Genomic DNA, 21,730 nt, shown 5'->3' with positions numbered 1-21,730 from the left:
CACTGCAGGCTCAGGATGGACCTGGCTCCTGGTGCCTGCCCTGCTGCCGGTATGTGCTGAGCCAGCGCTCCTTGTCCCAATGGGAGCCAGAGCCCAATGGCCGGAGGGGCCGAGCAAACACGGTTAAAGGTTGCTGATAAGGTGCTGTCATAGAGCAAACACTGATCTCCAGCCCCATGGCATCCACCTATGGGGAAGGCTCGGGGTGGGAGCTGGCTCTCCCCAGGACCTCCCCTTGGAGCTGCAGGGATGCTCCAGGTTCCCATAGGAGCCTGCATCAGGGTGACCTGGGGTGTTCCAAGTCACCCAGCTCAGGGATGATGTATTTTGCACCACAGGAGTGATACAGGAGGCCCTTCCTGTACCCTCATCCTGATGCTGATGCTCACACTAACACTATGCCCAACACAGCCAGAATAAATAGATGGGATGGATGCTACACATCCAAAGCCCTGCATAGCAAGGAATAAAACTCCCTAATCCACATTTCTTATCATCAAGGGTTTATTGGTGTTTTGAGTGAGCTGCCTGAACAAGAGCAGAGTTGTCATCAAATTGGTCTTCAAATCCCCATCAAAGTCCATAACGATGCTTTTAATTGCCAGTGGTCGATGGCACACTGGTACCCCCCTGTGGGCATCCCCACCCCACACATCCCAGTGAGGGCCATGGGGCGCCTGCCCAGGGGCTGCGGCTGCAGGGAAGGGACAAGAGAGGGGATTTCCTGCTCCGATGACTCAGGCTTCCTCCTCCACCCAGCCCCAGGCCAGCGGGAAGGAGCCTGCCCCATGGCAGGGACCGTGCATCCGCCCCAGGCTCTTCCTGTGGGTCGGCGCCGGGCAGGGGCCCTGCAGCTGGGGTCAGTGGGGCAGACTGGTGGGTCCCCCCCATTGCAAGGGGGGCTTGACAGGATGCTGTGAGCAGGGCCTGTCCAACAGGGGTTTCCTGGGGGAAAATGAGCACTGGGAGCAGTGCCTGCACTGAACACTTCCCATGCTGGGGATGGAGGTGCCAGGGATGGGTGGGAAGGGATGGAGGTGCCATGGGTGGGTGGGAAGGGATGGAGGTGCCATGGGTGGGTGGGAAGGGATGGAGGTGCCATGGGTGGGTGGGAAGGGATGAAGATGCCATGGGTGGGTGGGAAGGGATGAAGATGCCATGGGTTGGAAGGGTCCCGATGCAGACATTGTTCTGGTACATGGTGCCGCTCAGGAACCACACAACTCCTCACTGATTGTGAACACCTTTTGTTGAACAACTGAAAACGCAACAACCGGACACACTACACACGCTTAGAGGTGTGCAGGATGCAGTTATGTGACTGCCAAGGCTGACGCCATGTGTGTCTCCCTCCATTGTGCTGCACTGCAACATCCCTCGTGCCCTGGTATCCATAGATGGAGCTCTGAACCGTGAGGCTGGAGAGGAAGCACCATTATGGTCAGCACCCACCTCCAGCCACATGGACCCACATGGAGCTCATTGGGGAGCCAGGCCCACCACGAGCCATGGGGACATTGTGTCCAACCCAACCATTAATGCAGCACTGCCAAGTCTACCACTGAACCAGGTCCTCAAGTGCTGCATCCAAGAGGTTAAATACCTCTTCCCACCTTGGTTGTGCTGCACAGTGAGAGTCCTTGTCCCGGCTCCAGCTTTCCTGCTGCCTACAGCCACCTCCACACCCTCACCCCAACACCCTTTGGTGCAGAGCACAGACTCACTTGTCATCGTTCAACACCCTCGTGGTGTGACAGTAGCTTGGGCATCTTCTCTTTAGCAACATGAGGAAGAGCACCAGGATGAGGGGCACAGGGAGGCACAAGGCGAGCAACAGACACAGCTTCACTGAGCTCATGCTCGTCACATCTGCTCCATTGAGGCACAAGGAAACAAAACCACCTCCGTGAGCTCATCCAGGGACACAATGTGGGACCCAGACTTGTGCCTGCCTGGCCACAATGGCTCTGGCAAGCAGCTACCAGAGCAGGAATCCATCACCTCTCTCTTCCCATAGGAACCCTCACCACTCACCCTGCCCACTGGGACTGCTGCCACTCATGCTTATTGTCCCTGCTTTCTCCGAGCAAGTTGGTGGTTTCCAGCCGGGATAGCAATGGCATTCCCCTAGGTTATTGCAGACCTGTGTGACACACAGGGAGGGATGGGATCTATCACCCCCTGCAGAAGATGATGCCCTCACATCCTCACCCACCAGACACTGGGCACAGGGTTCTGCTGGTGGCACTTGAGCAGCCTTGAGCACTTCCACCACCAACCTCACCTCTGCTGCTCTTCCCCATAGATAGGACCCAATGGCTGCTTTAGCACAGCCACGTCCCCAGCACATCTGTGACTTACGCCGTGGTTGTGGCACTTCATCCCACAGGTGTAGTTCAGGACAGTGACAGACACGCACCTCTGGTTCAGGCAGATCTATAGCACAAGCACACAGGCAGCCCTGGCTAAGTTACACACCCAGCTCCATCAGGGAGCTCACAAGGGAGCACCAGGCTTTGTGATGGTTCCCATGCATCCATCCTGGCTCATTTGGGATGGAGCTAAAGAAAAGCCACTGCCCTTGTGGTCCTGATGCTATTACCACTGCAATGCTGTCTACAAGTCCTTCTCCTAAAGGAGCTGCTACCATCAGGGCATCACTTACCTTGCCGTCACCACAGACAGTGCCATCATTCACCAGCATGGGGTCCCTCTCCATGGGAGGCTTCATGTAGTCCAGCGTTACACAGAGCTTGTTCTGCGCCAGAGCATACATCACCGCAGCCTTCTCCTTGGTGAAGGGCCTGGAGCTGGAATACTCACACACAAGCTTCCCACATTGGAGATCCCTGCAAAGGCAGCACCAGCAAAGCCCTTGGCCACAGCCACCTCCAACCTTCCATCGCAGCTCTGTTGCCATCATCACTGGAAGCCTGAATCCCAAGCACCTGATTCCCGGTACATGGATATGGCACCCTTACCTTCACACAGGCCTTTCTGCATCTCCCCTCCCAGCTCCATACAGACTCATTCAGTGCTCAGCAGCGTTTCCCCTGCACGTTTTGGGATCCCACCTCTCCCGCTCCATGGCAGACCCTGCTGCATCACTTACTTCCATGCACACCGCTGGTAACCATGCTGGTTGGAGCCGCAGTGTCCCATTCTGTCCATTTGGCTGTTAATTTCCTCATAGCAGGCCAAGGGCCCGTTCTTGGCCTCTGCAAACACAGGACAACACTTGGTGTCTGTCCCACAGCCTCTTTCCACCTTGGGAATGAGCATCTCCATAGGCTGCCCTGCTCCTCAGTGATGCCCGGGGCCACTGGCATCAGACGCAGCCTGGTCCCTCCAACACACCATGGTGGGATGCTCCAGCTTGGATCACCTCCCCTGAGGTCTCTGCTATCACCAACACCTTATAAACACCCCAGGCTACCCCATGCCCCGACAGCACAATGATGGGCACAAGGTTCAACATGTTTCCTCCCTTTCCTCCACACCACCCATCCCATTTCACACACACACACATATAGGTTGGGGTGCTGTGGTTACTCCCTCTTAGAATCCATCACCCTTACCTGAGCCGAAGATCCTCTGACACTGCTTGTCGGCTGTCTGGCAGACCCCCTGGTAGCAGAAGGCAGTATTCCTGCTGCAGGGATGCCCGTCCATGACCCAGAGGTTGGGTGAGCACTGTGCAGAGGTGCCGTTGCAATACTCCTTCAATTCACACTCATCCTCAGAGCTGTGTCTGCAAACTGTGCCTTTCCTCCTAAACTAGAGAACAGGGATGAGAGGAGAACTGCAACAGAGTCACCACCAAACCAGGGGGATACAGGCAAGCAGGTGATGCCGGTGCAGGTGTTATCCCATAGGAATGCAGCATTCCCATCCCACCACATGGCTCACCCGGCATCTCCGGCAGCACGGTCCTGTCAGGCACTGCACCCCTCGCCTCAGCTTGCAGCCAATGGTGCAGCATGGGTCATGCTTGCATTCCTGGAGGTGACCAGTGGGGACAGTCGGGAAAGGTTCCGCTTCTCCCAAGGAATAGGGATTAAGCTTGGCCTTTCCCATCTCCCAGGCCCTGCTGTGGCCGGTGGCACCCTGGTTCCCCAGGCAGAGCCCTCTGTCATGCTAGCTGCCACCAGCCACCCATGCTCCCATAGGAAGCCTGTATTGTCCATCCTCACAACACTCCATCCATCCATCCATCCATCCCCAACACCACACAAGTCCTCTATGATAGACTTGAGACACGGTGGCCAAGTGTCTGCATGGCTCCATGGTCTCCTAAAGCCTGCAGAGAGGACTGGAGGGTACAGTTCCCACCTCCCTTGGGGTTGTTCCTGCATAGCTTGGCTCTGCCCCACTGTCCCAATGCTCCTCAGCTCACCTCTGCTGTACCACAGTCGCAAGCCTCTCCTGGGTCCACCACTTTGTTCCCACATTTGGGAGCTTTATAGGCTACATCCATGGCTGTCCTATTCAGCAGGCACTGCCCTTCCTCAGTGGCCAGGAAATGCTGTAGGGCTCTTATGCTGCAGGTGCTGAAGGCTTTCACACCAGGTGAGTGCCTGCAGGTGAGCCCAGGGCTGTGTTACCACTAAGACATCAGTAACACAGGGCAGCCCATGCCCTCTGCTCATGGGCACATCCCCTGCTCTGCCCTCATGGGTGGCATCCCTCGGGTACCACAGCACACCCCAAGGGCAGCCTTACATCGAGCTGGACTGCATGATGCAGGCGGCTGCTGTGCATTGACAGCTCCCAGGCTCCTCCAGCTCCATCCCCAAGCTGAGCCCCAGCAGCTGGGCCACAGCAACTGCGAATGCCTCCAGTGCCATAGCCCTGTGGTACTGCGGGGACAGGGAGCGGGTGGGAAGATGTGAGGGATGCTGTGCCCCAGCCTCTGTGGGGTCCTCAGCCAGGGCTCAGATGCTGGCACCGCATCACCTATAGGGATGGGAGGTACATTACCAAGGCAACACCTCCAGCATGGGGTTTGAGGCAGAGCTTTCTTGCAGAGGATGCACCCACAGAACGGGACTGCTCCCTGTAACTGGGGAGCAGACCAGAGTGAGTCTGGGGTGTAACAGCACCTTCCTTCCCTTTCAACCCATGCTCCTCAGCCATCCTTATCTTACACAAATAGGAACATTACGTCCTGCAGCCACGACATGCGATGCTCGTTTTTCCACTGCAGAAACCTCTGCAGCAGCTCCTCAGCACCTCCTGTGGTTGGGATCCTGTTCTTTTCAACCCAGAACTCCAGGGAAGACAGCACCATGGTCAGATTGAGGGGAGCAAACATCTGGAGGGAGACAGACAGACAGACCACAGAGCCCTGCTGAGCCACAGCATCCAGCTTGCTCTATGTATGGGCCCACACCACCACCACACATCCCATACACACTCAGGATGGGACAGAAAGCAGCTTACACTGTTCACATAGCTGAAAAGCTGCACTATCTTGGCCACCACAACATCCTTGTCTGCTCCCATGTAGCTGTACTGAAAGGTGACAAACACAAGAGCACATCAGGGCACCATGCAGGGCTGTGGTCCCTGCCATGTGTATTCCTGGTCATACCAAGGGGGTTATCTCCTGTTGCTTACCAGATCCTTGTCCAAAATGACGTGCATTTTCAGGTACAGAGAGGGTCTTCTGGCAGCTTCCTTATGCTATAGGAAAATCAAGTAACACAACACACACACAACATCCCCCATGCACGTGTTAGTGCAGAGCTGCTGCTGTTCATAGGCCATGGTCAGGTCCTGCACTTCAGGGCCAATTGGAGCTGTCAAACAGCCCCGAGTTCCCCGAGGTGCAGTCCTTCCATCATCCACATGATATCCTCAACCAGATTCCATCAGTGCTTACAACAAAGGAGCATCTTGGAAAGGCCTCTCACAGCAGAGCAGAGGCAAGCAGGGATTCCTTATCATTCCCAACCGCTCTGTATGCCCACAGTCCCATGGTGCCATACAAACACTGGGTGCCAAGGAATCCCCAACCTGCTCACCCAGCCTCAGGCCACCCTCACAGCTCCCTCCCAGCACAAGCAGAGGCCTCATCCTTAGCACAGATAAGTTACAAAACCCTTTAGCATCGGCTGCACTGAATACACTTGGAAACAACACATTATAGCACAAAGAGCATCCTTCAGCTGCGCATTTCCCATGTCCACAGCAACATCCCACAACATCCCACTCACTGCTACTGCATCCTCTGGCTCTGGTGGCACCTCCTTAGGCCAGACAAGGGAACTCTTCTCTGCCAGCTGCTGAGCCTCTGTGTTTTCATTCCACACTGGGTACAGGAGATGCTGATTCATGGCTGCCGCTTCCAGAGGCTTGATCCCATAGCTGGCATTGGTGAGCTGCAGGATCCCCCTGCAAAGCAAAGGAGCAGAGTGGCAGGAACGGCTCTGCTGCCACTGTGGGGTGACACCAACACCCCTATGGAACAGCAATGGCTTTACCTCAGGCCAGAGCAGGTGCTGAGCACCACGAGTGAAATAGGGAAGTCCTTGATGTCACCTTCATAGAAGCAATCCCGCTGGAAGCAGCAAAGCCACATCAATGGCTCAGTGCCCTCTCCACAGAGACCCGGGTAGCACCATGGCCCCGATCCCATAGGGAAAGGATGCACAACAGGGAGAAGCACAACACCTCTGGGAACCCCCTTTCCTCAGCCACACGGCATCAACCATGGAAGTCTGAGCACCGCTGGCACTGTTACCTGTGCTCCCTGGGAATGAGCTGCCCCATCCCTGGCAGTGCTCAAGGCCAGGCTGGATGGGGCTTGGAGCAACCTGCTCCAGTGGAAGGGGGTTGGAACTGGATGAGCTTTAAGGTCTCTTCCAACCCAAACCATTCCATGACCCGACGGTGCTGGAGCAGAGCAGGGGAATCCCCCTCTGTGTGCTCCTCCTGCAGCCCCCCCTTCAGACACAGGGGGTGCAGGGGGCACAACCGTTACCTCCACGTGTGCCGGTTCGGATGCCGTGATCCCCCCTTGGCCATCGCTGTAGACCCGGAAATCCTCGCCCAGAAACGCTCTGTGCACACAACCGAGACGCGGCCCCTGCAGCAGGCACCGTACGGGACAGATCCCCCCCCCCCCCCAGGCCCTCCCCGACGGAGGGTCCCGCTGTGCCCCACTCACTGCTGCCGCAGCCGCACGGTGCGCGGGGTCCCCTCGATGGGGATGATGAAGCTCCGGGTACGCTGCTCAAGGGGGGAGCAGCGTTAGGGACCGGGGGACAAGGGGGGAGCAGCGTTAGGGACGGGGGGACAAGGGGGGGCAGCGTTAGGGACCGGGGGACAAGGGGGAGCAGCGTTAGGGACCGGGGGACAAGTGGGGAGCAGCGTTAGGAACCGGGGGGACAAGGGGGGAGCAGCGTTAGGGACCGGGGGACAAGGGGGGAGCAGCGTTAGGGACCGGGGGACAAGGGGGGAGCAGCGTTAGGGACCGGGGGACATGGGGGGAGCAGCGTTAGGGACGGGGGGGACAAGGGGGGGGCAGCGACAGGGCCGGGGGCTCCGCACCTACCTGCGGGGCACCTCCTGCTGCCACCGACCCCAGCCCCAGCCACAGCCCCAGCCACAGCCACAGCCCCGGCGCTGCCCGCATCGCCCCAACGGCCGGTAACGGCCCCGCTGTCCCCCCCCCGCACACAGCGCGGACACGGGGCTGCTCCCAACGCCTTTATTAACGACTGCGGGGAGCCCCCGAGGCCTCCTCTGCGGCCCCGCCGGGCTCCGGGGCCGGATCCAGCTCCGTGCTCTCCTCCTCGTCTGTGCTCGACTCCGTCTCCGTGCTCCCGGTGTCGTCGGGGCTGCGGGGACCTCCGGGCTCAGCCCCATGCCCTGTCCCTTTCCCCTTCCCCATCGCACTTACGAGCCCCCAGCTCCCCCTTTTCCCCGTGCCCTGCAGCTTCTCCCGGACTTTTGCCCTTTCCCCATGGAATTCCCAAATGGAAAACCCGTTTCCCTGGTCTTGGTGTTGGGAAAGTTTTGTTTTGCTTCACCACCAACTCACCCCTCGGTTTGCATCCACCTCCTTGTAACGAATCCCTTCTGCCGCCTCCACCTCACAACCACAATGATGCTGCAGAGGCTGGTGAGAAGGATGCTGAAGCCCAGCAGCAGCCCACATAGCAAGGAAGAGCTTTGGACACCTCCAGCTGGGGAGCAAGGCAAAGATGCAGCTCTGGGTGATGCCATGGGCTCAGCCCCACAGTTTGTGGGGTCACAGGAGCTGCTGTGGCACCCAGGAAAACCATGGGGCACCCACCAGCCTCCCATGGGTTGTCGATGCTGCCGCCAGCAAAGGGTCCTGTGGTCTCGCAGTTGGGGGGGCTCCAGCCCCGATGGCAGTGGCAGTTCTTCTTGTTGTTGCACACCTGCATGCACCAGGGTGGGGGGAAAGCATCCCTCCTTGTACAGCCTGAGGAGCCTCATCCATGCATCCTGCTCCAGCCCCAGCACCCTGCCCTGCACAGCTCCACTCATCCTTTCCAGCACCATTTCCATGCTGTGCCATTAAATCCTCAATAAACACCCTTGTTTTCCTCCACGCTCCTTTATCCCCTTTGTTTTTCACTTGGAATGCAAAGGAATTCAGGCAATCTCACTTCATTTCTCCCACAGCAACCCAAAACACAGCCCTGGCCCATTCACAGACAAGCCCCAAGGGCCCTTTTACCAGAACCACTCATTCCTCTCCAGCAGCATCAACCCAACACCACCAAGGGAAGATGCTGCTGTGACTTACCCCATGCCCATGGCATTTCTCCTGTATGTTGCAGTCATAGTTCAGCACTGAATGGGGTTGGCAGGTGCCATTCAAACAAACCTGCAGGACCAAAAGGAGAAGAATCCTGCTGGGCTCTTTTACATCCATCACCATTGTATGCCATGAATCTAAGAAGCATTCTGAGCCCTAAAGGATGACCAAAGGGACGGCACAGGCAGTGATTACTGGAACTCTAAGCTATTCCTACCACTAATTCTGTGCCATTTCCAGATGATCCCATAGGATTTCTCACCTTTCCAGGACCACATTTTGTTCCATCCTTCACCATGACAGGATCAAACTCTGTGGGCCCGTTCATAAAGTCAAAAGACACACACAGATGCTCTTGCACACGAGCATAAATTATGGCCCCCTTCATCTTTGTGAAGGGAAGATGATTCGGGTACACGCACACCAGCTTCCCACATCCCAGATTCCTAAGACAATCAGCACAATGGATTAGAACACAGCATCTGATTGATCCCGGTGCTGGGAATGTTGAGGTGCACAAAGTGGGGAGGGGGTTTACACAACATAAAACCACATGGATGTGATGCTCCCCAAGAGCAGGGGAGGAGGCATCCTGTTAACCAGAGCATTAACTGCAGCCCCATTAGATCCATGCTGCACTTGCCTCCCGTTTCTCTCCATCACCACTTCCCTATGGAAAACCCAGAGCTAACACTGCAAAACCCTCCTCACAGGTTATTGCTTTACATGGGCAGCAAAAGGAAGCACAGATTCACTGTATGTCCCCAGTTCAACACCCTGCATCCCCTTGCAACCTACGGCCAGGAGCAGGGCTGGTAGCCATCCATCGGGTGGTTGCCACAGTGCCCAAACCTGTCCTGATGGCCGTTGACTTCTTCATAGCAGGCCAAAGGAGCATTCTTTGCACCTGGAAGTATAGAAGTAATGCTGATTACAGACTGGGATAGCTCTGGTGTCTCCATGTTCAGACTGAAACCTCCCTTTGGATGGCCCATTCCTTTCCCATGGTCCCCCCTTCCCTTCCCTACACCACTCACACCAGCAGTGCCCAGATTCCGTAATCTCACACAGGACAATGTGGGCACCCATCCTGCTTGGATCCTTCCCCCCTGGACCAGCCCTGGAGCTCACTGTTAGCACCAGTGACACCAGAGCATCCATTACCTTTCCCATAGATCTGCTGGCACTGCAGGTCTGCAGACTGGCAGCGGCCCCGGTAGCAGTAACCGGTGTCCTGCTCACAGCTGTGCCCATCCTGCACGTACAGGTCAGGGGGGCAGGATGCTGAGGCCCCGGTGCAGAACTCGGCCAGGTCACACTGCTCATCGGCGGCAGGGCGGCACTGCTGGTGCTTGCGCTTGAACTGAGGAGGAGGAGGCAGGAAGGAGCCTTCATCCACACACAGACACCAGTGGGGTACCCCCATCACAGCCCCCCCAGTGCTCGCAGGATGCCCTCTGAGGCACTCAGGTCACACACTGCCCTAAGGGCATCCTCAGGGATGTTCCTGCTGGATAGCACAAGGTTTGTCTCCATCCTTCATCATGGGGACACTATTTGATGTCCAAACCTCTGCTTTACCTGGCAGGAACTACAACAGGATCCAAACCAGACAAAAAGCAGCACAAATATCCTTAAGGTTGTTGGACATACCCATCCAAGCAAAACCAGAGGGCTGGATGACAATGCTCCCATAGAATCCCATTGATCCAAGCTTGAAATATGGGATTAAGTTCTGACAACACTGGGCACAACTCACCTGGCAATTATGGCAGCATAATCCCGACCAGCACTGCGTTCCTGGCTTGAGGAGACACTGGGGGGTACAGCATTTGTCTAAAGCACAGTCCTGCAAACACATCAGGAACCATTATCCTATGTGGATTTCCCTATGGGCTGGTGACTGCTTGTCCTGACCCCATCCTCCCAGCACACAGACCCCTCAGTGGGGCCACGGGATCAATGGGAACGCTGCCCTTGTGTGTCTTACCCTATAAACGCTTTATCCACCCCCTGACCCAGCTGACACCCACTCATCACCCACCTCCACAGACCCACAGTCGCACTGCTCGCCAGCATCCACCACACCATTGCCGCATGAATCCTGATGATGGGGAAGCTGGGGCTGAGCTCGCCTCATGAGCAGGCAGTCCCTGTTCTGCTTCAGGAAGCTCTGGAAGTCCCGGATGCTGCAGTTGCTGAAGGCTTTTGCCCCATTGAACCTCCTAAAACGAACGTGATCCATGTGTGTTAACACATCCATCCCTGCTCGCTCGCTGTGGGTCTCTGTGCGGCTCTGATGCAGGCACAGTGGTCCCCTGGATGCCTTTCAGTTCTCTTGCCAACCTCAGAGCAGGAATGGATCTTGCTTAAGCCAAACCCACCCAATGCACCTCTGATGGGAGCATCCCCAGCCACCAACTCACAGCGCCTGGGGGCTCATGATGCAGACGTGCCCAGGGCAGCGGCACTGAGGGGACTCATCATAGGCGATGCCCAGGCTGCGGCCCAGCAGCTGAGCCAGGAGGGCAGAGAAGGACTCCAGCGTCGTGGCCTCCTGGTACTAAGGGAGGACAGAGCAGGGGCTGCAGCATCTTCCCTGCGCATCCTTCCCATCGCATCCCAGCTCCGCCTGCGGATGCTCCCATGCATCCCTATGGCTCAATGGGGACAGGCAGCACCGTACCACGGCCACGATGCCGGCAGCATCCCTCTGACACACCTTCCCTGGAGCTGCTGTGCCCACGAACGCTGCTTGGTCCCTGTACCTGAAACACAGGCGCATCCACAGGCAGAGCCAATGGTCCTGCCCAGCTTTATGCTTGCAAAGCCTTTTAGCTTATACAAGAGGCATCCCATTCAAAGCAAAATCTGCTCCTCACAAGCACGGGCGTTCAGCAGGTTGCTACCTGCTCTTAAACAATGACAACCGATCCTTACAGCAGCAGAAAGGGCACTTCAGGGGGCTGCAGGACGTGACTGCTCTTCTTCCACTGCAGCAGCCACATCAGCACCTCTTCTGCATTCCCTGTTGTCTTCAGCATGCTGTTATCCATCCAGACCTCCACGGAGGACAGGGTGACTGTTAGGTTAAGAGAGCTGAACATCTGAAAGTTCAATGAGAGAAGTGGTTGCTTCCCATATGCTCCGTTTCAGGTGCTGCTTGAATGTCTGCTCCTTCAGGCAAACAGATGGGAGCAGCTGGCAACTGATCTGCTGCTCTGGGTGTGTGTGTGATGGAAATGGTGTGGGGAATGGACATGGAAGCGTGTCCGAGAGGGAAACCCCAGATTATCCCAATTAGAGCAGGATCTAATAAAGACAACCTCAGCTTGAACAGAGATATCCAATACACACAGAGAACACACAGAGTGCTTCTTGTCTGCATTGTTGCCTGTTTCCAGGAGGAGACACTCTAGCCCCTTGGATTTCAAGCTTACACGGATGCCTATGCTGTGTACTACACAGGCAGGGCAAAGCCCACATCACTCCCTAAGAGGCACATGGAAAGGAGCAGCCGAGGCTGCAGGCTCCTGCCTATGAGCATGAATACACCTTGGGGAGCATGTACCATGGCACAGTGTATAATGTGGAGGGGTTGAGGAATAGGCACTGCTGGACTGCAGAGCAGCACTGATTGACTTACAGCACTGATTTACAGCACCAGCGAGGGGCAAAACCCCCTTTACAGCTCCTATCCCAGCCTGGATGAGAGCAAACCTGAAGCTCTGCCAGCCTAACCCAAAGAGTTGGTACCACCACAAAGCACATTTAGCCCAATCCCACCCATCAGTGTGATGGACATCAGTGTGCTGAAGTGAACCATCACGTTTTCCATCCTATAGAACTTACAATGCTGAGCAGGCTGGAGACCTGAACGAGCTTCTGGACCACAACGTAGTCATCTGCACCCAGGTGGTCGTACTGAAACAGGACATGAGGTTGGTTGTAGGTTATTTGCTATGCAGAAACATGTGGGGTAATCACAGTCTTTCTCAGAGGGTTTTCTGCACACTGAAATGTGGCTACAGACCGGGCAGGACCATGGGGACAATGACAGTGATTTAGCACTGGTTTATCACAGCTTGAGCCAGGGGAAGAAGGCAAACACAGGACAGGAACCGACTGAGCCAGACTTACCAAAGCCCTCTCCAAAATGAGGTGCAGGGCGATCTTCCTCTCATACCCGGGCTGGAAAACAGGATTCCCCACTGTTAATCATTCATTGCACCAGCTCAGTCACGAGGCATAAGGAATGCGGCTCATCTGAGACACTAAACCCTCCCGAAGGCACTGCCATCTGCTGCTGTTATTGTCAGACAGACAGCAAGAGCCATGCATTGACACTTGGGACAAGGCTGAAGTCTTTTGCTGATGGCATTGGCTCTTGGCTAAGACGAGCCCTGGGATGCTCACATGAATCCTATGGCTGAAGCAGGCAGCACATCCCTGCCAACCCTCTGCAAACCAGAGGGAGAAATACCCTCGTTATACAAACCTTGTAACCCATGGGGACACCTCTCCTTAAGCACTAGAGCAGCAATGACCCACACAACACCCGGCACCAGCATCCCCCTCATCCCTGCCCATCCACACAGCACCCAACAAAGCATCCCATGGGATAAGACCCCTTTGTGTGATGGGAACAGCAGCAGCACAGCAAGAACCAGCACTCAGAGCTCACCTCATCATGTCCTTGTGTCTCCATCACCGTCAGCCCATCGGGCCCTGCCTCGGGGCGGCTGCTGCTGAGCAGGGACCCTGCAGCCTCCCCATCCCTCACCCGGTACACGAGGTGCTCAAATGCAGGGGAATAGCCCAGGGGCTCGATGCCATAGCTGACGTTGTCCAACTGCAGCAAGCCCCTGCCATGGACAGCAGCGGATGCTGACACCCGGGGGCTGCAGCATCCCTGGGTACCCATGTGCTGCCTCCTTACCTGAGCCCTGAGCATGTGCTGAGGGTCACTGCTGAGCCAGGGAAGCCGTCGATGTAGCCTTGGTAGTAGCAGCTTCCCTATATCAAGGTAGAGGACAAGGAGACCCTTCCGTGGCTGAAGGGCAGGCGCCTCAAGGGCTGTATGGATGATGTCTCAAGGAATGAAGCATGGGGATGTGGCACCCACACAATAAGGCCCAATGCTGGCTCTTCCCACCAAGGAAGGGTGGCCATGGTCGGAATCACCCCCTTTAAACCAACCAACCTCAGTGCCTCCAAAAACCTTCCCTAACGAATCTGACCACGCAAGGAAAACTTGGTTTATCCTCATGCTGTGATGAGGAAGCAAGAACGTGGAGAGGGGCAGCACCATGGGCACGAGGCAGCAACAGAAGCAGGGAGCAGGTCACCGTTACCTTGGTAGGGGGTGCAGTGGAGTGCAAAGATCCCTTCCCATTGTCCGTGTAGATCCTGAAATCATCCGATAGAAAGAACCTAGAGCAGGAAAACAATGGGATCCTCTGGAAACGCTCTGCCATGCCCTTCCCAAGAGCACAGAGAGGTCACTGAGGGTCCTGTAGCTGTAGGTGATGCCCTGGCAGAGCCAGACCTGCTGCCAACAGGATGAGGCAGCCCCAGGACCAACTCACTGTGGCTGCAGGTGGATGGTGTATGGCCTCCCCTCTATCTTGAGGACATAGGACACTGTATCCTGTGTGTGCAGGAGAGCAGAGAAAGGGAGAATTAGCTGTGGAAAGGCACTGAGGGAAGCTACAGACGCATGGGGTCAGCATAAGGGCTTCAAGGAACTTGAAGCTATAGGGATGCAGGGGAGGGACTGTTCATTAGGGACTGTAGTGATGGGGGGTGATGGGTTCAAACTGAAACAGGGGAAGTTTAGATTGGATATAAGGAAGTTCTTTAGCATGAGGGTGCTGAGGCACTGGAATGGGTTACCCAGGGAGGATGTGAATGCTCCATCCCTGGCAGTGTTCAAGGCCAGGTTGGACAGAGCCTTGGGTGCCATGGTTTAGTGTGAGGTGTCCCTGCCCATGGCAGGGGTTGGAACTGGATGACCTCAAGGTCCTTTCCAACCCCAACCATTCTATGATGCTATGGTTTCTTCAGTACCGTCTCTCCAGCTGTTTCTGAGAGCAGCCTCTGGGGCACTGTGATGTGCAGCAGCATTTGTGACCCTAGGGAAGAATTGGTTTTCCCAGTTACAATCCCAGATGCTGTCACCATGTCAGGATGCATATACCTGTACAGACGCCTCTACAGCCCATGGACAGATGTGGTTGCTACCGGCAGGGGTTCTTCCAACTCCAGCTTCTACCCTGCTACCATCCAGCCTCACTTTATCCCCCTGTACATAGGCACTTGCACGAGTAAAACAAAGCTCAGTGTGTGCCTATTGCTGGATCAGAGCCCAGGAGCCTGAAACCCTGGATGGGATCAAGCTGCACAAACCCACCCTGCACCAGGGAATGGGGCTCAGAGACTCCAACCCCCCCTCCCACCCCAGCCACACAAGGGATGTCCGGTCGGGAAGGCACCACCGCAGCTCCATCCCGAGGGATGCAGCTCCGCATCCCCCTGCAGCTCCGCACGCTCCCAGCACACCGGCCCCGGCCCCATCGGGCTCCAACGCCCGTCCGAGAGCAGGGACCAGACCCCCCCCGGGGCTCCTCCGGTACCGGGGGCAGGGAGGGGGGAACGAACCCATCCCGGGGGGGGGGGGGGGGTCCCGGGGGTCTCACTCACGCAGCGCGGTCACCACCGCAGCGCCCATCGCTCCCCGTTGGACGGTAACGGCCCCGCACCCCCCCCCCCCCCCCCCACACAGCACGGACGCGAGGCTCCGCCCAACGCCTTTATTGAGGCCCGAGGCTCGACCCCGAGCTCGGCTCCCGGGACCGGGACCGGTCCTGGGCCGGGTCCGGGGCCGGGTCTGGGTCCGGGTTCGGGTTCAGGTTCAGGCCCTTCCACGAGCTCCAATCCGAGACCTCGCTGCTCTCTGCAGTGATGGCGCTGCTGGGGGGGGGGAGCAGAGACTCGGCTCCGGATCCCTCATCCATGGGGTCTCCCCATCCCTGGGTCCCCTCAGCCCTGGACCAATTGATCCCTGGGATCTCCCCATCCCCTAGGACCCCTCAGCCCCTGATCCCTTCATCCCTGGGGTCTCCCCATCCCTGGGTTCCCTCAGCTCCAGATCCCTTCATCCCTGGGGTGACCCCATCCCTGAGTTTCCTCAGCCTCCAATCCCTTCATCCCTGGAGTCTCCCCATCCCTGGGTCCCTCAGCCCCGGATCTCAGCCCAGAGGAACCTCCTCATATCCACAGCTCCAAGGGAATCACCCATCCACAGGGATCACCCCCCCCCCAATGGAGCCCCGTGCCCCATCCATCCCCTCCTTCCATCTCACCTACTGGTGCTCTGGGGCCGTGGTCCGCACAAGCCCAGCGCCCACCACCGGATCAGGAAGCAGACGACCCCGGCCAGGAGCAGCAGCAGGAGGCAGAAGCCCAGCACCGGCCATGCCATGATCACACCCTCTATCCCCCTCCCCAGGTGCAGACCTGCTGGGGCAGCAGAATGGGACCAGTGCCCTCCTCCTCCTCCATCCCAGCGCCCATCACCTCCCCATGGTACTGACCCCCATCATTCAGCTGCAGGCGGCTGCCAATGCTGCCCCCCCGGCGGGATCCCCTCTGCAGGCAATCCGGGGGGTTCCAGCCACGCTGGCAGTGGCACTGCCCCTTGTTATTGCACACCTGGAAAGCCAGGGGATGGGTGGTGAGCGATGAATCCATGCAAGGGATGCTCCTGCCCCAACCACCATCAGCCTCTGCCCCATGGTGGGGACAAGGCCATGGGCACTTAGCACCATTCCAAGGTCATTTAGGAAGGGAATCATGCAAGAAACCCACTCTAAAGTGCAGGATCCTGTGACTCTGAGACACTGAGCAAGCATCAGGCATCATCCTCCTGCATAACCCACCACAACCACCCAACACTTGCATCTCCCCCGGCTCCGATGCCCTCAATTCTTCATTTCTCCTTCCTTCTTCCCCCCCCTTCCATCAGCCAAGCAAACCCATCCCATTCTCTTACACCGTGGCCGTGGCACTTCACTTTGCTATCGCAGTCATAGCCCAGGACCGAATGTGGCTGGCAAGTGTTGTTTATGCACACCTAGAAACACCCCAACAGCTCCAGCTTGGCACAGCTTTGCCATCACAGCATCCAGCCCCGGTCCTGTCGCTTTAAGGGGTCACAAAACCCTTCCTCACCTGCCCAGAGCCACACTTTGTTCCTGGTGGAACCAGGATAGGATCCAGCCTTGCTCCTGCATGCAGGTAATTCAGGGACACACACAACTGCCCACGCACATGGACGTAGGCAACGGCAGACACATCTGTGTGGAAGGGATTCCTGTACGGGTACGTGCAGATGAGCTTCCCACACCTCAGATCCCTACAAAATCCATGTGCAGGGGCTGTGTACCTCACACACAGGAGCAGTGCTACCTGATGGAGCACCAGAGACAGGCAACAACACCATGCAAAGCTGCATGAGAAGGGATGAACGGGACTGGGAAGTCAACCTGCGAGCCTGGCAAGGACACGCACCTATTCATTGCATTGCAACCCTTCCTATCGGCTGGAGCCTTGATGCTTGCCCTTAAACCTTCCCTTCCCCAGGCCTACCTCCAAGAGCAGGGCTTAAAGTCTTGGCTGGGCTGCAGCCCGCAGTGGCCAAACCTGTCCTGCTGGCTGTTGAGCTCTGCATAACAAGCCACAGGAGCATTCCTGGCACCTACGAGTATAGCAAGAAGATTTGCTCTCGTTTAAATGAACCCAAAAGGAGATCCTATGGTGTCAAATCAATCCTGTGCTATTCGTGCTGCTCGCAGCACAACAGAGATGCTCTTTGCTAACTGGAGAAAACACAGTACTTGTCCCCAAAGTGCCACCCCAGGTATGAGCAAACAGGAGGTCAGTGACTGATTAAGCTTGCCCACAGATAATAACGGGTATTTGATGTTATTGCTTTCATTGTTACCTCTGCAGAACCTGGAGGACCACGCACTAATGCAGTGCCCATTAACCAGAGCCAGAGCTGAGCTTGCAACGCTCTCCTAAAGCTGCATCCTTCCTGCTCCAGTGCCCCCTGCACCCACTGCCCCTCCACTGCACTGAAGAGCAAAGGCACAAACTGAGCACCAGTGACACCAGAGCATCCATTACCTTTCCCATAGATCTGCTGGCACTGCAGGTCCGCAGACTGGCAGCGGCCCCGGTAGCAGTAACCGGTGTCCTGCTCACAGCTGTGCCCATCCTGCACGTACAGGTCGGGGGGGCAGGATGCTGAGGCCCCGGTGCAGAACTCGGCCAGGTCACACTGCTCATCGGCAGCAGGGCGGCACTGCTGGTGCTTGCGCTTGAACTGAGGAGGAGGAGGCAGAAGGAGCCTTCATCCGCACACAGACATCAGTGGGGTACCCCCATCACAGCCCCCCCAGTGCTCACGGTCCCCTCTGAGGCACTCAGGTCACACACTGCCCTAAGGGCATCCTCATGGATGTTCCTGCTGGACAGCACAAGGTTTGTCTCCATCCTTCATCATAGGGACACTATTTGATGTCCATACCCCTGCTTTACCTGGCAGGCACTACAACAGGATCCAGAGGAACATTTCGCTCCTGGCTTGAGCTGACATCCTGCAGTACAACATTTGTCCTTCAAGCAGTCCTGTGGGGGCATCACAGAACCCTCTTATTGTTGAGAAACAATCTCAAACCCCATATAATGCACCTTGGGCTGGCTCCAGCTCCAGGGATCCTCATTCTGAACACAGACATGGTTCCAATGCCCACATCCATCCCTGACCCCCAACCTTGTCTGCCCCACAGTCACACTGCTCGCCGGGCTCCACGATGCCATTGCCACAGATGGCAGCTCTCTGGGAGGATGGACCAGTCAGGAGGGGTCTGCTGAAGAGGCACGTGCCCCCACCGTGCCTTAGGAAGGCCTCAAAGTCCCTGATGCTGCAGGTGCTGAAGGCTTTTACCCCACTGAAATACCTGAAACAGAGCAATTATTGATGCATATAACAACACATCCATTGCCAGGCTCTGAGCCTCCATCCTCCCACCTCCTGGTACCCAACCACCAACTCACAGCGCCTGGGGGCTCATGATGCAGACGTGCCCAGGGCAGCGGCACTGAGGGGACTCATCATAGGCGATGCCCAGGCTGCGGCCCAGCAGCTGAGCCAGGAGGGCAGAGAAGGACTCCAGTGTCGTGGCCTCCTGGTACTAAGGGAGGACAGAGCAGGGGCTGCAGCATCTTCCCTGAGCATCCTTCCCATCGCATCCCAGCTCCGCCTGCGGATGCTCCCATGCATCCCTATGGCTCAATGGGGACAGGCAGCACCGTACCACGGCCACGATGCCGGCAGCATCCCTCTGACACACCTTCCCTGGAGCTGCTGTGCCCATGAACGCTGCTTGGTCCCTGTACCTGAAACACAGGCAGACCCCATCACTGGGGGTAATTTGGGGGTCCTGGTTTTGTATGGCTTGAGTCCCACTGGGATGCTCTGGTGTCCCTCACATTGGCACTGAAAGCCCAGCTGGAAGGTATAGACTTGAGTGGAATATTGCCAGGATATAAAGGAATTAGGAAACATGTAAGAAATGCATCTTAAAACCCTGGTTTTAATAGGAATGCTTGTAGTTAACCCATGGTGGTTTAACTGATCCCTACCCAGTAACCTGTAATGAGCAACAAAACCTCTCTCTTACACCAACAGGGATGCGATGTTGTATGGCCGCAGAGCAAGGTGAGACTTTACCCACTGCAAAAACCACTGCAGAAGATCCTCTGCTTCCCCTGCTGTAGAGACTTTATTGCCTTGTGTCCACAGCTCCAGGGAGGCCAACACAATGGTGACATTGAGAGGATGAAACACCTGAAAGCACAACAAATACCCCCTTGGGTACCACTCCTTGAGAGCTCAACACCCATTCAACCACATAGAAGAAGCCCATTGCTATTGTCAGCCACTGGGTACCATCGGCACCCTCCTCCTCCAACCAAAGCACTCAGGTGGCTGTTACCAACCCCTCCATCACCTTACTACAGGCTTCCCAACTTACACTGTTGACCAGATTGAAGACCTGCATTATCATCTGTGTCGCTGCCTTCGTGCTCGAACCCATATGGTCATACTGAAAGATAACCCAAGGGCACATGAGAGCAGGCATCGTTCATCACTGGAATGATGATTGCCAACATCCCAGCGTGTAAATGGAAGCCACGGATTTCACTGTTTCTTCCCTATAAATCCACAGTACATAACAGTTTTCCAAGGCAAAAGAAACACAGGTAAAAGGTGGGAAATGGCATCATTTTGTGCCCAAAATCAGGGAAACACAAGGGCAAAATGAGTGGCCCAAACTTACCAAAGCCTTGTCCAAAACAACATACACTTGCAGGTATTTGGGAGCTTGTGCTGCCTTCGACAGTGGCTGGAAAGGAAAAGAGCCTCCAATGCTACTTATTGCTACACCCTATGGTCACTTTGTGCCCGGGGTTGGCCCCACTGCTCAAGTGCCCATTCAAAAGCACCTCTTTGATGCCTTCAAATGAGCCCAAGGGCAGAAGATGCTCAAACTTGGCCATTTCTGACACCTTTCAAAGCCATTTCACCTTGGTGATGCTTCCCATTAGGCAACAACCCAGGTGATACCAGGTCACTGGTGCTTCTGAGCATCCCCCATCCATCCACACAGCACCCAACAAAGCATCCCAATAGGATAAGACCCCTTTATGTGACAGGAACAGCAGCAGCACAGCAAGAACCAGCACTTAGAGCTCACCTCATCACGTCCCTGTGCTCTGCTCGCTGCCTCCATCACCGTCAGCCCATCGGGCTCTGCCTCGGGGCGGCTGCTGCTGAGCAGGGACCCTGCGGCCTCCCCATCCCTCACCCGGTACACGAGGTGCTCGAACGCAGGTGAATAGCCCAGGGGCTCGATGCCATAGCTGACATTGTCCAACTGCAGCAAGCCCCTGCCGTGGACAGCAGCGGATGCTGACACCCGGGGGCTGCAGCATCCCTGGGTACCCATGTGCTGCCTCCTTACCTGAGCCCTGAGCATGTGCTGAGGGTCACTGCTGAGCCGGGGAAGCCGTCGATGTAGCCCTGGTAGTAGCAGCTTCCCTGCATCAGGATAGGGGACAAGGAGACCCTCACCCATCACCCAAGTGGACATGGCTCTGGGCTGCATCACTTATGGTCCCCAGATGAACCCCAGGTTACCTTGAACTGGATTGAATCAGCGAGCACAGCTCCCACCTCATTCAACACAAAGATCTTGAAATCCTCAGATAAAAAGACACTACAAAAGGAAGGCATCAAGAGGGAAGCACCTACAACAATACCCCTTGAGCTCACCGCAGGGCCTGCAGCTGCAGTATTGCCTGGCAGAGCCAAACCCCTCTGCCATCAGCAGCATCAGGACCAGCTTACTGCGGGTGCAGGCGGATGGTGTACGGCCTCCCCTCGATGCTGAGGACATAGGACACTGCATCCTTGGTGTGCAGAAGGAGAAAGGCAGAATTAGCACCACTGGCTATGGAAAAGCACATGGAGAAGACACCTGGGAGCAGCCCAAGCAGCTCATTGCTCCCTTAAGGAGCAAGGTCAGGTCTAACCCCCCGTTCCAGCTGCCCACACATCTGCATCACCCAACCCCTGCAGCCGGAGCCCCCTCCCCAACGTGCCTCGGTCCCGTTGGGGGGCAGCCGCAGTGGGACCAGGACCTGGGAGCCCGGAGGGAGGGAGGAGAGCCCCGAGCGGTGCTGGACCCACAGCGGAGCAGCCCCGCACTGCCCCAGGAGCAGCAGCAGCAGCAGCGCCCGGTGCGGCTCCATCGCACCGGTAACGGCCGCCCCGGGGCCGTTCGTCCCCGCCCAGCCCGGAAACAG

General features: G+C 56.6%; 3 protein-coding genes across 3 annotated transcripts; all 3 read right to left on the bottom strand.

Moving 5' to 3' along the window:
* Nucleotides 1-1,235: 1,235 nt before the first annotated feature.
* Nucleotides 1,236-7,639, bottom strand: LOC101870983 (disintegrin and metalloproteinase domain-containing protein 32). Its single transcript, XM_031042415.2, has 19 exons — nucleotides 7,559-7,639; nucleotides 7,172-7,233; nucleotides 6,986-7,064; nucleotides 6,486-6,562; nucleotides 6,192-6,396; nucleotides 5,620-5,685; nucleotides 5,443-5,514; nucleotides 5,148-5,314; nucleotides 4,981-5,062; nucleotides 4,723-4,859; nucleotides 4,397-4,577; nucleotides 3,910-3,999; nucleotides 3,579-3,777; nucleotides 3,113-3,218; nucleotides 2,666-2,849; nucleotides 2,362-2,436; nucleotides 2,035-2,143; nucleotides 1,725-1,869; nucleotides 1,236-1,418 (listed from the first exon to the last, which is right to left on the bottom strand). Exons 1-19 carry the CDS (start codon nucleotides 7,637-7,639, stop codon nucleotides 1,283-1,285), a joined length of 2,253 nt encoding a protein of 750 aa, XP_030898275.2. The 3' UTR covers nucleotides 1,236-1,282.
* Nucleotides 7,640-8,099: 460 nt separating this feature from the next.
* Nucleotides 8,100-14,977, bottom strand: LOC101870807 (disintegrin and metalloproteinase domain-containing protein 2). The gene is made up of 17 exons (XM_034070601.1): nucleotides 14,864-14,977; nucleotides 14,383-14,444; nucleotides 14,149-14,227; nucleotides 13,734-13,810; nucleotides 13,479-13,659; nucleotides 12,935-12,985; nucleotides 12,647-12,718; nucleotides 11,735-11,901; nucleotides 11,481-11,562; nucleotides 11,221-11,357; nucleotides 10,839-11,019; nucleotides 10,554-10,643; nucleotides 9,959-10,157; nucleotides 9,593-9,701; nucleotides 9,057-9,240; nucleotides 8,783-8,863; nucleotides 8,100-8,411 (listed from the first exon to the last, which is right to left on the bottom strand). The coding sequence occupies exons 1-17, from the start codon at nucleotides 14,975-14,977 to the stop codon at nucleotides 8,100-8,102; spliced, it is 2,178 nt and encodes a 725-aa protein (XP_033926492.1).
* A 629-nt stretch (nucleotides 14,978-15,606) lies between these two features.
* Nucleotides 15,607-21,676, bottom strand: LOC117437170 (disintegrin and metalloproteinase domain-containing protein 32-like). The gene is given in 20 exon segments (XM_034070600.1): nucleotides 15,607-15,766; nucleotides 16,159-16,296; nucleotides 16,386-16,507; nucleotides 16,848-16,928; nucleotides 17,027-17,210; nucleotides 17,444-17,552; nucleotides 17,984-18,182; nucleotides 18,398-18,487; nucleotides 18,633-18,819; nucleotides 18,917-19,053; nucleotides 19,177-19,258; nucleotides 19,543-19,709; nucleotides 19,897-19,968; nucleotides 20,203-20,268; nucleotides 20,620-20,812; nucleotides 20,887-20,963; nucleotides 21,063-21,141; nucleotides 21,273-21,348; nucleotides 21,351-21,375; nucleotides 21,527-21,676. Coding segments are annotated over 20 exon segments (2,394 nt in total).
* Between the last annotated feature and the right edge of the window lie 54 nt (nucleotides 21,677-21,730).

This window comes from Melopsittacus undulatus, chromosome 18 (genome assembly GCF_012275295.1).
Source record: "Melopsittacus undulatus isolate bMelUnd1 chromosome 18, bMelUnd1.mat.Z, whole genome shotgun sequence".
In the NCBI taxonomy this organism is placed as follows: domain Eukaryota; kingdom Metazoa; phylum Chordata; class Aves; order Psittaciformes; family Psittaculidae; genus Melopsittacus; species Melopsittacus undulatus.
This window is presented reverse-complemented; position numbering and strand designations above follow the sequence as displayed.

What these genes read in the sequence shown, in the direction of transcription:
- LOC101870983 (XM_031042415.2), bottom strand. Translation starts at nt 7,639, where the DNA reads ATGCGGGCAGCGCCGGGGCTGTGGCTGTGGCTGGGGCTGTGGCTGGGG. An exon ending in TTTTCAGCTATGTGAACAGT is followed by an intron (nt 5,315 to 5,442) that starts GTAAGCTGCTTT and finishes GTCTCCCTCCAG; the next exon opens with ATGTTTGCTCCCCTCAATCT. An exon ending in GCGACTGTGGTACAGCAGAG is followed by an intron (nt 4,000 to 4,396) that starts GTGAGCTGAGGA and finishes GGTCACCTCCAG; the next exon opens with GAATGCAAGCATGACCCATG.
- LOC101870807 (XM_034070601.1), bottom strand. Translation starts at nt 14,977, where the DNA reads ATGGTGACAGCATCTGGGATTGTAACTGGGAAAACCAATTCTTCCCTA. An exon ending in CAGAAACAGCTGGAGAGACG is followed by an intron (nt 14,445 to 14,863) that starts GTACTGAAGAAA and finishes CTGCACACACAG; the next exon opens with GATACAGTGTCCTATGTCCT. An exon ending in CCACTGCACCCCCTACCAAG is followed by an intron (nt 13,811 to 14,148) that starts GTAACGGTGACC and finishes ACCTTGATATAG; the next exon opens with GGAAGCTGCTACTACCAAGG.